The 16,829-nt window shown below is 42.1% G+C and overlaps 2 protein-coding genes across 4 annotated transcripts in view; one reads left to right on the forward strand and one right to left on the reverse strand.

The window, feature by feature from the left end:
- LOC109196644 (chitin synthase chs-1) overlaps window positions 1–16,829 on the reverse strand; it is a 29,788-nt gene that overhangs the window by 2,561 nt on the left and 10,398 nt on the right. The window lies entirely within an intron of this gene.
- On the forward strand, window positions 8,170–16,124 carry LOC109196642 (zinc finger BED domain-containing protein 1). 2 transcript variants are annotated; one of them, XM_019350960.2, is made up of 2 exons: window positions 8,170–9,975; window positions 14,422–16,124. In XM_019350960.2, exons 1-2 carry the CDS (start codon window positions 8,875–8,877, stop codon window positions 14,839–14,841), a joined length of 1,521 nt encoding a protein of 506 aa, XP_019206505.1. In that variant the 5' UTR covers window positions 8,170–8,874; the 3' UTR covers window positions 14,842–16,124. The 2 variants fall into 2 exon arrangements, with proteins under 2 accessions (XP_019206505.1, XP_019206506.1); XM_019350961.2 differs by having other exon boundaries at window positions 14,425–16,124.

Genomic DNA, 16,829 nt, shown 5'->3' on the forward strand with positions numbered 1-16,829 from the left:
CTGTTTTACATAGAATTCTGTGTTAATTAAATTCTCAGTATAACACACAATTAAAGGAATAAAATAAGTTTGTTAATACTTGCATTTTAAAATATTCAAATAACTATCAGTCATAAAAATTAAACTGAGTGAAAATAATAATAAAGCTAATAGATAATAATAGTATCTCTAAAATGTTTCTCTTATGTATGAAATAATCTTCAACTGAATTTTTATGTTTTAAAGATGCCTGTTTTACTGCAAGTACTCTGTATATTTTAATGCGACCTAGCCTATGTACCCAGCATTTTCCTCCTCTGTACCTGGATAGTGCCTGCCTGCAGCACTAAATGACTCCGCGAGAGACGTCTGTCTCGCCCTAGCAGCACCTGTCCCTCTCCTCTCCTCCTCTTCGGTTCGCCTCGACATGAGCTCATCATATTCTGTGTTAGATTAATTCTGAGATGTTTTACCAGGTTAGTGGTGTTGCCACAACACCTCACTGTCTTGCCACATACATCACAAACCGCGTCTTGGCTGTTTGTGAAGGTAAAATATGTCCACACGTGACTTGCGTTCGGCCATTTTTTTGAGTGCGCACGCCAAGGGGCTGCAAGACATTTATACAGCCGTATTTCGCACATGACTATGAAAGGCGGAAGAGGAAGTAGTTCCTTCAAATGTAGACAATCTGAATGTTATAGTTTCTTTCCACTGTGTTCCTGTTAATGATAAACTACATATTTACCCTAAATTACTAAAATATCGATATTTTAATGTGAGAATCGATTCTAGAACATAAATGATTGGTATCGGAGGAATCGATATTTCAGGATCGATCCGCACATCACTAGCCACCGGGAGAATCAGTGGAGGCGCGGGAGATGCTGTCGGACATATCAGCTGGAAGCCGAAGCTCCTAGTAGCCAGGCGATCCGCTTCTTCTGTGAATGAGCGGTAATCCTTCGCAACCATCAGCGAGGAGTTGACAAGGCCAGCTCGCACTGGAGCCGGCAACTATTTGTGGAAGAGATGAGTGAAGAATGATTCGTCGTCATCCATTCCTAGCAAGGACAGCATGCTCTCCATGAGCTCAGGAGTGGTACCATCAACCAGGCCTGAAGTGGGCTGAGGAGTCTCTCAGCCCGCTCTGCGTCAGAGACGTAGTAGTGCTGCAGCAGCAGTGCCTTGAGAGCGATGTATTACCCCTGGGATCCCGGAGGAGGGTCATCACAAGGCGGGTTAACAGCGCATCCAGTGAGGCCACCACATCATGGTATTTCGTAGAGCTGGGCCATATCATACCATTCACGGTAATGCCGGTATAATGTCGGGCAACAATAAAAAAATGAAATATCGCGTTAGAATATGGGTAAAACGGGCATGCGCAGTGCCTTTGTTTTCATACGCAAATGGGGGAAAAAGCGTGCAGGCAACAGAGAATGAGACGGGCGAAAGCGGATAGTTGAACGAAACGGAGCCAGAATTGGTTTGTAAAAATGCTGCAACTTCAGTGGTGTGGAACTGATTTAGCTTTCGTCCGTCAGATACACAACAAAGCACTATTTTTGGTAGTGCATGCTAGTGTACTGTGTTTTTTGGAAAATACGGCACACTTAAAATCAATCCTTTGATTTTTCTGAAAATCCACAGTGCCCCTTATAATCCCGTGTGCCTTATGTATGAATTCTGGTTGTTTTTACTGACATCGAAACGATTTTATGTGGTACACGAAAATCTGTCAAATGTTTTAGTACGACTTTGCTAAGCTACGAACCTGCACTGCTTGATGGATTGTCGCAGCATTACGGTACGGCTATCGTAGGCAGGAGCCTCGCGGAGTGATAAGTACGGTGCTTCAACATAATATTACTGTATTGCGTGTGTATAACCTTTTTAAGTTTTGTGGATATTATACATGGTTATTGTGTTGATATGTAGTTGTTCATGTAATGATAAGGTTTACCAGCAGGGGGCGCTGTATTTAAGAAAGCTCATGAATGCCTCCGGGGGAGCACATAAAAGAAGACTGGTCTGTGGTGTGACAGAATGAATGGTGTCAATAAAATGTTCGGAGCAGTAGCTCGAAAGGCATAAGTGGATGCTGTGTTATTTTTAACAAGTGCTACGCAGACAACACATGGTACCAGGAGTAAAAGTGGAAGAGTGGAAGCGATAGCAGTTCAAAGTTCTGTTTGAGATGGAAAGTTTGAAGCCACCGGAAGGACTGAAACTGGTGGGGAATGTGGACAGCAACTGGCGGTGTTTTAAGCAGCAGTTTGAGCTGTATATGGCTGCCATGGGACTGGACTCTAAACCCGATGCCAGGAAAATTGCATTGCTGCTCACGGTAGCTGGTCCTCAAACACATTTGAGTTTGAGGAAGTTGCTGACAGGAATAAGTATGACAAAGTGGTTGAAAAGTTTGATGTACACTGTTCACCACAGAAGAACACAGTATATGAAAGGTATGTTTTCCGATCTCTGATGCAGCAACCAGTAGAGACTTTTGATTGCTTTGTGACTGATTTGAAGCTAAAGGCACAGTCATGTGATTTTGGAGAGCTGAAACTTTTGATTGTGTATGGGATCCATGGGATCCATGATAAACGGACTAGAGAACGGCTGCTCAGAGATTCCAAGCTAACTCTGGATGAAGCAGAAAGACTGTGTCATGCAAGTGAGTTAGCCCTGCAGCATGCAAAGACATTTAATGAGACAAGCGTCACTGCAGTACATGATAGTGCAAAAATAGCTGTGGTTAAAAAGAAAATGAGGAAGAATATGCCACAAAAGTCCAGCAAAGAGGATACAGTGTACTCCTGTAAGCGATGTGGTAGCAGACATGAACCTAGACAGTGTGCAGCTTATGGCAAAAGATGTTTGAAATGCAATGGAAAAAATCATTTTGCCAAACAATGTCTGTCTAAAGCCAAACCCAAATCAGTGCATGTAGTTGAAGAGACTGACTTAAGCGAGACTTTCTTTGTGGGCATGGTGTCACTTGAGGATGTAATAAGTGAGCATAACGTAGCAGAAGACAGTGAGCAACGCTCAGATTATGAAGACACGTGGATTGTTTCACTCCCAATACAAGGAACTTTGGTGGCACTAAGGATTGATACAGGTGCACAGGCAAACCTAATCAGCATGACACAGATCAATGCTATGAAACCAAAGCCCAGAATAATAAAGACAAGAGTACCTCTAAAAGACTACAATGGGAAGAATATTGAGAGCAGTGGTCAATGCAGACTTAAAGTGACAATAAAACATAGAGATTATGATGTATTGTTTAATGTTGTTCCAGAAGGTCGTGAATCACTGCTGGGTGGCGTGACATCCAAAAGATTAAACCTAGTAGAAAGAGTCTACCACATCAGCTGTGCAGAAGCAGCAAGTTCACAGCGAGGAGCAGTTGACTCCATTGTACAGCATTATGAGGATGTCTTTAAAGGTTTGGGATGTCTACCATGCACTTACAGTATCCAGCTGAAAGAGGATGCAAAGCCAGTGATCCATTCACCACGTAGAGTCCCAGCTCCACTGAAGGACCGTTTAAAGAAAGAACTGGACAGGATGTCACAGTTGCAGGTCATTACAAAGGTGGAAGAACCAACTGAGTGGGTAAACTCAATGGTGTGTGTGGATAAAAGGAATAAAAACAATGATTTAAGAATCTGCATGGATCCTGGCGATTTAAATCAAGCCATAAAACGTGAGCACTACCAGATACCAAAGCGTGAAGAGATTGCAAGTGAAATGGCAGGCGCCAAATACTTCTCAAAGCTAGATGCAGCACAGGGTTTTTGGCAAATAAAGCTAGATGAGAAAAGTTCAAAATACTGTACTTTCAATACACTTTTTGGCAGGTACAGATTCCTCAGAATGCCATTTGGCATAATTTCAGCATCTGAGATTTTTCATCGTGCCATGGACAACATGTTAGAGGGATTACAAGGTGTTTGCTGTTATGTTGATGATGTGGTTATTTGGGGCTCCACCCTACAAGAACATAATGAAAGACTGGTGAAGGTGCTGCAACGGGTGAGGGAAAATGGATTAAAGCTAAATCGTGACAAGTGTCATTTTGGTGTAAAGGAAATAACATTTTTGGGAGACAAATTCTCTGCTGGAGGTATTGAGCCAGATGAAAGAAAAATAAAAGCCATTGCAACAATGCCACGCCCGACAGATAAGAGAGGTGTGCTCAGAGTGATGGGAATGATAAACTTTGTTGGAAAATTCATACCTAACTTGTCAGTGAGAACATCAGCGCTAAGGGAGTTACTTTGTGATTCCATAGAATTTAAATGGTCAGTGAGGCATGAACAAGAATGGAATGATTTAAAAACCACACTGACAACGCGCCCAGTGCTTGCATATTACGATCCAACTAAGAGTCTGAAAATCTCAACAGATGCCTCAAAGGATGGGCTTGGAGCTGTTTTACTTCAAGCTGAAGAGGGGAGCTGGAAACCAGTTGCTTATGCTTCTAGATCCATGACTAAGTCTGAAACCAGATATGCTCAGATTGAGAAAGAATGTCTTGGACTGGCATATGGACTGGATATTTTTCACTGTTATGTTTATGGTCTTCCTACGTTTACAGTTGAGACAGATCATCGTCCTCTTGTGTCAATCATTAAGAAAAGTCTGAATGAGATGTCGCCAAGGATTCAACGTCTCATGATGAAACTGCAGAGGTACAGCTTTGACTTGATATTGAGAGGAGTAGGAATATTTTCCTGCTATTATTTGCTGCTATTAGTATAATCATCATTACCATTTCATGATTGAGAGTGATGTTGCATTCAGATGCATTCAGATGTTCAAATATATTGGTATTATATAAGTCTTTATTACGAGTCCAGAAGAACCACTTTAAATTGTGGAGTTGAATCTATAATTTAAAGGTTTTGAATGTTTTTATATTCTTACACATAGTCTTCAGTGGGTGAAGCACTCAAAGAGCAGGGACAGGAAACACGTCTGCAAGGCATGCTTTTGCAGAAGTGAAACCGAAAGCAGAGTGAGTGCAAGCCAAAGAGTAGGGTGTTTTATTATGCATTTATCTTTGATTTAAGCCTTAAGTAGTTGTGTTAGATTGAAACATTTGTTTTATACATTTTACATAGAAGTTAAGATCATTACACACAGGATGGCCTTAGCCGGGTTGCTTGAGTTGAGGTCAACTAAGGTGCAGAGAGCATCTGTGCACGCACAGACAGACATATACACATACACACACATACAGACACATATAGTTAGAGAGGTCACGACACGTACGCAGTACACAGCATGCACGCGCCCCCGCACGTGCACGCACACACAAATTAGATAGACTCATTTAGTAGGCAAGAGTGGAAATACGTTTTGCTATGGCTGCAAAGTCGAGGCGTACGTGTTAGTCTGTTCCAGGAAGTGCACCAGATGTCCCAGAGAGAAGCGACAGCGAAGACGAGCTGAGGGGAAGCACCTGGCGTCGACCCGAAGAAGATGTTTGTTTTAGACTAGGTTAAGAGTCATTGTGGTTTTGGAGTGACGTATGCTTTGTTTAAATCTGCCTAGCAACAGAAAAGGGGGCTGTACTATCTTAACCCTATAAAACCGTTGTCTGAATATGGTAAAGCAGTTCAATACTGATTGGGTTGTTGAACTCACACATGTGTATTCATTAAAATGCCGTCTAATTGCACACGCCCGGATCAGTGGTTATTTTTGAATTCCTCCTCAACATTTTTGAACCTTAACAATATACACACCAGGCAAGCATTTAGCTTTAGCAGATGCACTGTCGCGAGCATCACAGGTGTGTCACGCAAGCTCCACTGAGAAAGAAGTAGATGATCATGTTAATATGATTGTGGAGTTTCTGCCAGTGTCTGATGCAAAGATAAAACAAATATGTGAAGAGACAGCTGCAGACAGGGAGCTGCAAATGGTGATGGAAAATATCCAAGGAGACTGGCCCAGAGGGTTTTGTTCAAAGTATTATCATGTTAGATCAGAGCTCAATGTGGTAAATGGACTGCTGTTGAGAGGCAGTAGGATTGTGATACCACATAGTCTGAGACAGCTGATACTTCATAGAATACATGAGGGACACCTGGGAATAGAAAAGTGTAAAAGGAGGGCTAGAGACACTGTGTACTGGCCTGGTATTAATAAAGACATTGAGACCATGATTGGAAAGTGTGAAACATGTAACAAGTTTCAGAGCAGACAGGCAAGAGAACCCATGATGATTCCTGAACTTCCTACAGCACCTTGGAGGAAAGGAGGAACAGATTTATTTCATTTTAATGGGAAAGACTATCTGTTGGTGATAGATTATTACTCTAACTTTCCTGAGATTGCTCTGCTTACAAGTACAACTGCTAATAATGTGATCACACATGTGAAGTCTATCTTTTCCAGGCATGGAATACCAGAAACTGTCATTAGTGACAATGGTCCTTGCTATAATTGCAAAGAATGGCAGAATTTTGCAAGAGAATATGGCTTTAAACATGTCACATCAAGTCCTCAACATCCACAGGCAAATGGCAAGGCTGAAAAAGGAGTGCATATCATCAAGCAGCTTCTGAAGAAGGCTACAGACAGTCAATCAGATCCTTATTTAGCTCTGCTGAGCTACAGTACTGCTCCTCTTGACCGTGGTTTATCCCCTGCAGAATTGCTGATGAATCGTAAGCTACACACAACTTTGCCCTGCTATGCAGAAAGCAAGCAGAGTGAAGAAATTATAAAAAAGCAAGAGCATCTGAAATGGAAACAAAAACAGCAATACGACAAGGGAACAAGAGCACTTGGATTGCTTGCAAAGGACGATGTAGTGAGAATCCAAGATCAGAATGCATGGAGCAGGAAAGCCATTGTTCTTCAGGAAGCAGGTCCGAGATCATATGACGTAAGAACTGAAGAAGGTCATGTGTTCAGAAGGAACCGTCGCAACTTACTGAAGACTAAAGAGACATTTCAGGAGGAACAATGTGGTGAGGAAGATGAAAATGTTGATGTGTCACATGCAGAGACAGTGTCTGATTTGAAACCACTGGATGGACATGAGTATGTGGAGAAAAGTGAAGTGGTTTCAGAACCTGTGTTGAGGAGGTCAGACCGTAAGGTCAAAAGACCAGTTAGGCTTAATCTGTAAAGCTAAAACTGGATTTGTTTTTTTATCTTATATTCTGATGGTGTTGGAAAAAAAAAAAACAATTGAAAAAATATTAATGTAAAACAATTATGTGTATATGTTAGTTTATAAGACCTATGTTGTATATAATTCAGAGGAAAGGGGATGTGTTGATATGTAGTTGTTCATGTAATGATAAGGTTTACCAGCAGGGGGCGCTGTATTTAAGAAAGCTCATGAATGCCTCCAGGGGAGCACATAAAAGAAGACTGGTCTGTGGTGTGACGGAATGAATGGTGTCAATAAAATGTTCGGAGCAGTAGCTCGCAAGGCATAAGTGGATGCTGTGTTATTTTTAACAAGTGCTACGAAGACAACACAGTTATGCTGAGGATTTCCACTGGAGATGCCTTTTGGTTAAACTGTCAGCAAGGAATTTGCATTTGCACTATTAAATTTTTATATAACTTTAATGCACATTAAACAACAGCTGCTTGTTTAAGTGAAAATACTTTGATTTTTTTTTTTTTGCACGAATAAAGTTGTGGAGTTGTAAAGTATTTTGTCTAGTGTCAAGTATGTCGTCAGTTATATCGTTATCGCAAATTTTCAAATGTATATCGTGATGAATATTTTTGGTCTTATCGCCCTGCTCTAGTATTTCGTGTCATCGGCTGAAACGCCACGAAGAGCAAACTGAGCTTTGACGTGCATGAACCTTAAAGCTAAAAATCTGGCAGCTTACAAACCTACAAATCTGCTATCACTTCCAACATAAAGACAGAAAACTAAACAGCAGTGGCAATTGTAGCATTACTGAAGTTGGGTTAGCTAGCATATAATGATGTGCTCACGTGATCGCTAGCGACACAGCTATCTTAGCATAACATAAACACAGTGAAGCTGGAGGATTAATGCTAACTTTTTTCCACTAGATAAAAGTTAACATGGTTAGGGACAAATGCAATCGCATGGCAGGATGCTGTAAATGGACCAAACTTCAGTGAGGAGAACTGTCGGGGCTCTGTGTGCAGGCGGATGGAGAGGAGGATCCAAATGCGAGACTCGAACACTGAATACAACTCAAAACCTCAGTTTCATTGCTGGCACAAAAACAAAACATGAAATGAACACTAGGGATGTAAGAAAATATCGATACAACGAAATATCGCGATACTGATACTGAATCGATATTCAAAATCAGTGTTATCGATTTTTTTTTTAATGAAAAATTACATGCACTTACTGTTTTTACTTTTGTATGTTGCAATTCAAACTCTGGCCACTGGTTTGCAGTTGTTACCGCCTTTACTTTGACGTAAAAACAAGGTCTCGCGATAACTGTAGAAGCGTCTAGTTTGCCAAAATCAACGAAGTAGAACAGTGGATGTGTAGCCAATTGTGCTAGCTAACTGATGACTGAAGAGGAGAGGATACAGCCGCCCCCCACAGCTTTCAAAGCTGATGTGTGGACTTATTTTGGATTTAGGACAAAAGAAGGTGGTAAAGACTATGACAAGAGCTATGCAGTCTGTAAAATCTGCACCGCCAGAGTCAAATATTCCGGTAACACAACAAATTTACGAACACACGTGTCTAGACACCATAGCGACGTAGCATCAAATGCTAATTTTAAAACGAAATGAGGTGACCCCGCTCAACGGACAATTGAAGAAGTTAACTTTTCGAAACTACCAGCAACTTCAACTCGTGCAACAAAAATAACGCAGTCAGTACTTGTTTTTATTTGCAAAGACATGCGCCCTCTGAGTGTTGTGGAGAATAAAGGATTTCGTAATATGATTAAAACGCTGGAGCCCCGTTACACCGTTCCTTCCCGACAACACATCACGGACATCGCTCTGCCAAAGTTGTACCAAGAAGTCAAAGCGACAGTGCTGGACTCCCTCAGCTCGGCAGAGACAGTTGCTTTGACATGCGACGCTTGGACTTCGAGAGCCACTGAATCGTACGTAACTGTTACAGCACATCACATAACGGACCAGTGGAACCTTCAGTCTCATGTACTACAAACCCGAGCCATGCATGACAGTCACACAGGTGAGCACATTGCAGCGTTACTAACTGATGCTGTGGCTGAATGGGGATTGAACACAAAGGACCTTGTTGTTGTTACCGATAATGCACCAAACATGGCTCTCGCAGCTAGACTTGCAGGCATGACGCACATACAATGTTTTGCACACAGTCTGAATCTCGCCTCACAGAAAGCACTGAAAATACAATCCGTGGTGCGACTTCTCGGGAGGATCCGACGTGTAACAGCCTTTTTCAGGCGCAGCACCACAGCCAGCAATCAGTTGAAGCAGAAACAGTGCCTCCTTCAGCTACCAGCTCACAGATTGATCACGGACATAATTACAAGATGGAACAGCTCCTATGACATGATAGAACGATTTTTAGAACAGCAACCAGCCATCTGTGCAGCTCTGCTTTCTGCAGAAGTTAGGAAGAGTGAAAAAGAAATTTTCACATTAAGTGAGTCTGACATCACATGTGCAGAAGAAGTTGTCAGGGCACTCAAGCCTATGAAGGACCCCACCCTGGTGATGTCAGAGGAGAGCATGCCAACCCTGTCCATCATTGCTCCTCTTCATGCCAAGCTTGTGATGGGTGCACAAGAAAGTGTTGATGATACACCGACAGTAAGGGACATTAAGACTGCCATAGCAGAAGATCTGGGAAAGAGATATGTAAATGAGAGGGAGACACTATGGATGGCATCAACAGTTGATCCTCAGTTTAAGGACCTGCCCTTCCTGTCTGAAGCAGAGACCAGTGAGACCTATTCCAGACTGTTGGACACTGTGGTGACTGTGATAAAGAAGGAAAAAAATGTAAGTAAATAAATGAATTTATTTGGAAAAATTCAACTGAAGTTATAAGCAAGTGAATAAAGTTAAAAAAAAAACCAAAACGCATATTTGTTGTGTTTACGAAGTTCTATAATAAAGGAGGCAAATTAGTACATGCTGTTACCCTGTCAGACCAGGGGTGCCGCTAATGAGGCTGAGTAAGAGAGAGGAGAGAAGAAGAGAAAGTAGAGAGAGAGAGAGAGTTAACAAAGATGGAGTGCCGCTGTAAAGCTTAAAATAAAGTGTTGAACCCAGTCGTCGCCTCCGCTACCTGATTTACAAACGGAACAAATTGGCGACGAAGATGAGCGCTTCAGTACCGAGCCCACCGCCCTTTTTGCAACATGCGGGTGAGCCGCCGATACCGTTTATGACGTGGCGCAAATTCTTTGAGAACTACATGCTAGTGATAAATGCTACGGGAGATGCGTGGCCGGAGGCGAGACGACGAGCCGTCTTATTACATTGCTTGGGACCAGAGGGACAACGACTGTTCTACACACTGCCGAATCAAGGTACCACGTTTGAAGACGCCATGACGGCGCTTGAAAACCACTTTATCCCTAAAGTGAATGTAGTGGCATGCAGGCACACATTCAGACAGCGAGTTCAGTGGGCTGATCAAACTGTGACCCAGTATGTTGCCGCCCTCAGAGCGTTAGCTGTGCCATGTGGTTTTGGAATAATGGAAGGTGAGATGATTCGGGATCAACTTGTTGCTAATGCTAATCTCACTGTTGTTAGAGATAAATTGCTGCTGGAGGAGGACCTTACATTGGACAAGGCAGTTACTATTGCGTGTCAGGTGGAGGCTGCGGTCAAGAATGCTACACTCCTCTCTGCTGCGCCCACGGCCCAGACTGCTGCAGTACAAGCTGTGGAGGTGAAGGACGCACGTCTTCGGGGAAAAAGAGGAGCACGACCAGGTCAAGCTCGGGGATCTACATCTAAAGAATGGCACAAAAAGGCAAGTGATAAAGAGCAACAGCGCCATTGCTTCAGATGTGGATCTGAGAAACACCTGGCTAATGATAAAAATTGTCCAGCAGTAAAAGTGAAATGTGATAAATGCAACAAAAAAGGGCACTTCGCCAGAGTTTGTAAATCAGCTGTAGCAGTGGTCAGGGAAGTAGTCATTCCTGAGTTTACAGTTTTATGTGTGGATGATCACAAACTTATGACTGCAGCATGTGATAAGATTACATGCAAAATGAACATTGAAACACCACAGGGACACTCTCAGGTTCTGGAGTTAATTGTGGATACAGGAGCTTCAGTATCTATCCTTCCAGAAGCCATCTACAAAGAACATTTTGCACCCTGTGCTTTGACTGAACTGAAAGTTAAGCTTGTCACTTATGCAAAAGGTGACTTGCCTGTCATTGGCTGCCTACAGGCTTCAGTGAGGGTTGCAAACAATGACAGAAAAGTGCCAGGATCATTCTTCATAGTTAAAGATGGATCACCTTTGCTGGGCTTGGACTTAATTAAAGCACTGAACATTGATATCATTGCTGGGAAAGTCATCAACAAAGGAGAGGATTTGGCAAGGGGATCACCAGCCAGTAAACAAACATGCATGGTGAATAACATTGATTCTTCTTCTTCTCATCATCTCGGAGCTGTTAAAGGGTTCGTCCACAAAGTTCAAGTGAACAAGACAGTACAGCCGGTTCGTCAAAAACTGCGGCGTCTACCACTCAGCATACGTGAGGAGGTGTCAGCTGAATTGAAACGTCTACTCCAAGCAGGCATCATCGAACCAGTGGATGCAGCTGAATGGGTGAGTCCTCTAGTGGTTGGAAGAAAGAGTAAGGGAGACTTAAGACTTTGTGTGGATCTGCGTGAACCTAACAAGAGTGTGATCATGGACTGTTACCCTCTTCCTCACATGGAGGATGTGTTCTCACAGCTGGCTGGGGCTACACATTTTAGCCAGATTGATTTGACTTCAGCTTATCACCAACTGCCTCTTCACCCTGATAGCCGAAGCCTCACAGCATTCATAACCCATGAAGGACTCTTCCAGTTTACCCGAGTTCCATTTGGACTTGCTTCAGCCCCTTCTGCCTTCCAAAAGATGATGCAAACAGTCCTAAGAGACCAGACAGGAGTACAGAACTACTTGGATGACATAATAGTGTATGGACATTCCAGAGAAGAGCATGATGAACGGTTACAGGCTGTCCTCCAGCGCCTGAAGGATGCCGGTCTGCAGATCAACTTCAACAAAAGTTCATTTGGACAGACATCTATTCCGTTCTTGGGACACGTCATTTCTAAGGATGGCCTGAGCCCCAGCCCAGACCACCTGACTGCCATCGCCAAAGCTCCTGCACCAAAGGACATGGCTGCTCTTCGTTCCTTCTTAGGCTTGACGTCGTGGTTCAGCAAATTCCTACCAAACTATGCAACTGTGGTTGAACCACTCCGTGACCTAGTTCGGACAAGTCAGACGGCTGAACTTCAATGGACTGATACAGCAAATGAAAGCTTCAACAAACTGAAGGAAATGCTACTAAAAAGTCCAGCACTGGCAATCTTCAACCCAAATCTGCCAACATTCATCACCACGGATGCCTCAGATTATGGTCTTGGAGCTGTCCTGACCCAGTTGAACTCAAACAATGAGGAACAGGTTGTTGCTTTTGGTTCCCGCACCCTGTCCCCAGCCGAGAGGAAATATTCAACAATTGAAAAAGAAGCTCTCGCCTGCGTATGGGCCGTCGAAAGATAGAGGACGTACATATGGGGACGCAGATTTACTCTGAGAACTGATCACCAGGCCCTCACCACCCTGTTAAGTACTAAGGGGATGAACAGAGCTGGCATGAGGATAGCACGTTGGTCAGCCAGACAACCTGCCAATCATGTGACAAGACAGCAGTTGTTTCACCTGCACCGTTACAACCCATCAAATTCCCAGAGGGTCCGTTTCAACATGTTGCTGTCGACATTGTTGGTCCGTTTGAACAAGGAACCTATGACTGCAGGTTTGCCATCACACTAGTTGACTATTTCAGTAAGTGGCCTGAAGTCGCATTCACACCAAATGCCTCGGCTGCGACAGTGATTGCATTCCTGACTTCTATTTTCGCCCGTGAAGGGAACCCTTATGAAATTACGACTGATAATGGTCCGCAGTTCACCTCAGCTGCCTTTGCTGAGTTTCTCGCTGAAAGGGGCATAACACACATCAGGACAAGCGTCTATCATCCTCAAGCAAATGGATGTGTGGAGCGCTTTAATAGAGTACTGAAGGACTCCATACAGACTGCACAAGCTACTCACCGACCATGGAAAACTGTGGTTACAGAACTGCTTCAAAATTATCGAGCGACTCCCCATGCTACAACCGGTGAGTCCCCTTTCCAGCTCCTCAGAGGAAGAGCCATGCGGACTAAACTCAACATCCTGCCACCACCGAAGGATGCTGGACAATATGACCACATCAGATCCAAAGTGACATTGACACAGAAAAGAAGTGCACTTTATACAGACAGGAAGAGAGGTGCTAAACCTACTAAAGTGACTGTGGGTGCTTCAGTGAGAGTACGGAAACCATTCCATGTGGGGAAAGGAGAGCCACAATACACCAAGCCGCTGGAGGTACATTAGCAAACAGGTGAGAGTTCTTTCATCCTCAGCGATGGGAGAAGATGGAATGCAGCGCGTCTCTCACTCGTCCCAGAGAACTCAAAACACACACAAAGAGCTGATACAGAGGTGGAAAACATCAGCTCAGCACAGACAGCTACACGTCCCACCCTGCAGAGGGACAGACAACCACCCAGATGGACTAAAGACTTTGTTATGAAGTAGTTCAGAGGTAACAACAAAGGAGAAATATGCAGATGTGAGAAATGACTGTGAAGGGAAAGTGCATTTGAGTTTAATTACCTATCTTTAATTCCAGCTGTGACTTTTGATAAGCTGAGAAGAATGCAGATGTTTTGTTCCTTTGATTCAGGGTTGATCCGGGGTACGGTTTGCTTGCCATTACAGTTCTTTTATGAGGATATATAAAACTGTTCTGAAGTTACTAATTGCCTCAGATTTAAAATGCTGTTGAATGGTTCATGTTGTGCTGCAAAGGAGTGAATATTATTTGAGTAAAGGGGGAGATGTTGTGTTTACGAAGTTCTATAATAAAGGAGGCAAATTAGTACATGCTGTTACCCTGTCAGACCAGGGGTGCCGCTAATGAGGCTGAGTAAGAGAGAGGAGAGAAGAAGAGAAAGTAGAGAGAGAGAGAGAGTTAACAAAGATGGAGTGCCGCTGTAAAGCTTAAAATAAAGTGTTGAACCCAGTCGTCGCCTCCGCTACCTGATTTACAAACGGAACAATATTGATGACATCTGTCATTAAATATTAGTGAAAAACAGGGTGAATCTTGGATTTGAATTTTGACTTTCCGACATTTTTCAGCAGCAAGAGAATAAGGAGACTGACAAACAGGTGGAGGAAGAGAATGCCACAGAGGAGGCTCATCACCCACATATCAAAGACAGCTTTGACTCCATCCCCCGGCCACCCCTAAAGAGACAGAGGACCTCATGTGCATTGGTGGACTTGCTTGGAGCTACGTTTGCCTCTACTAGTGACAATACTGCACCAAAATCAGAACATGATGTTGCTGCAGCTGAGATCAAGAGGTATAGAGATGAGACCCCTTTGCCTCTCACAGGAAATCCTCTCAGTTGGTGGAAGGACCATGAACAGGAATACCCTCACCTATCCAAAGTAGCAAGGAGTTTCCTATGCATTCCTGGAACAAGTGTCTCTGCAGAGAGTTTTCTCCTCTGCAGGAGACATAGTAAATGCACAGAGAAGTGTCCTGAGAGCTGACCATGTCAATCAGCTTGTATTCCTGCACAAAAATCTGGAAATTGAACAATAACCACTGAGAAAACACTAAACATGTAAAATCTCTGATATGAGAATGTTTGACATTTTGGTTGAGTCTCATAAGCACTTTTATTTAGATGAGTAAATTCCTTTTTTCAGGTTGTACTAAAAGTGTTCCATTGATGGACACTGCAGAGCTGTACTTTATTTTAATAGCACTTTACATTGTTTGTTAATGTTTACTTGGATGGATTCTTCAAGCAATTTCATTTTTGATCTATATTTGTTTATGTTAAGGTCACATAAAAAGTGCTTTGTTTTGATGCTCCATAGAGCAGTTTTTGGATAAGTATTTTACAATCATAGTACTTAGAAAGACCTCAGTGTTACATGTTTACTTTTTTCATGTTAAAAAAAATACTTGATATTTCAGTAAAGTAGTTTTTGTTTGTTTATTTGACATGACTTCTAATAAGGCAGATGTTAATTTCTCCATTCATTTTGAACTTAGAGTGTTTTTGTTTCAGATGTTTCATGTCAAGCATTTAACAGTTTGGACTGTTTACTATGAGTTTTCATAATTAAATTCAGTCCTACTAAACACAAATATCATCTGGCTTTTAGTATCGCAATGTATCGTATCGTCTACCCTGTATTATGATACATATTGTATCCCCAGATTCTTGCCAATACACACCCCTAATGAACACTGAGAACAGAAACACACAGGCATAATCTGATGGTACGACGCGACACTAAGCACAGGAAAACACAGGGCTAATATACACAGGGTGGTAATCAGGGAATGGGCAACAGGAGGGAGACACAGCTGGGAGGGATTGGACTAATGAGAAAGGGGAAGCAAAGCTGCACACACTAACATGAGACATAGACTTTCACAATAAAACAGAAAACATGAATCACTAAACAAAGATGCAGACACGACACTGAGAGACAGACTAGACACTGAACTAAACCTGCAATAAACATGAGAACACAACCAAGGAGCAAATCCTAAAACATGAATAAACAGAAACCTATAATTCTCATAATGGTCAACAATGTAAAAGAATCAAAATACAATACAAAATACAAAATTAAACCAAGACACGAGAAACTCAAAGTACTGGGTCAAAATTGACCCAGAACCGTGACAAGAACAACTGCAATATAAGGTTAGTCATTAATACACTGCTGCATGGGCTGGGCTGTAGTTACATCGTAAGGTTTTAAAAACGGAGCTTTAAAATTAATAGTGGTGATAAAAACCGAGAGAAGCCAACAGTGATCACTGAGTGACTGTAGGGGCATGTTTTAATGCTTTGTATCTTGTTCTGTTTAATCTGAACATGTTAAAAACACAACAGCCTTAACAAATGCAGACTACTTTGGACCTGGGAGCAGGCTTCATCGGGTCATCATTGGATATCCCATCTACTGTGAATGTTTTAATGCAGTACAGGTGATATTATTATCATTATGTCACATAATGTTTATGACAGTTAAAATAAACATTCATATAAGAAATAAAAATGTCTTTTGTAAACTGTACATGGTGTTAAATAGGCCTATGCTACTGTACTTTACTTCTACTTTATGAGGTGGTACTTATTTTGAAAAGTTTGAAAACCACTGATCCACAACACATAAGATTAACTTTTTCTCTGTATGTGCTACGACAAATATTAAGTTTTACATCAACTGTACATTTCCCAACACAAAGACATTTTGTACACAACCTAAAGAGAAGTTATATAAAATATTTAATAATTTAGTTACACAAATCAACATATATTTGACATTATTGCAACAGGGGAAAAAAGAACATAAATCAAAGCTCAGTTCTGGTAATATTCAATTTGCATTAACACAAGAGAAAGAAGAAGAAGAAGAAAGTGGTACAGAAAGAAGTGTACAAAGTCAGTACAAAAAGTCAGTACAAAAACTGCTAAAAAAATAATAATAATTTGACACAAATAAATAATAAA

The sequence above is a fragment of the Oreochromis niloticus genome, linkage group LG22 (assembly GCF_001858045.2).
Source record: "Oreochromis niloticus isolate F11D_XX linkage group LG22, O_niloticus_UMD_NMBU, whole genome shotgun sequence".
NCBI classification, from domain to species: Eukaryota; Metazoa; Chordata; class Actinopteri; order Cichliformes; family Cichlidae; genus Oreochromis; species Oreochromis niloticus.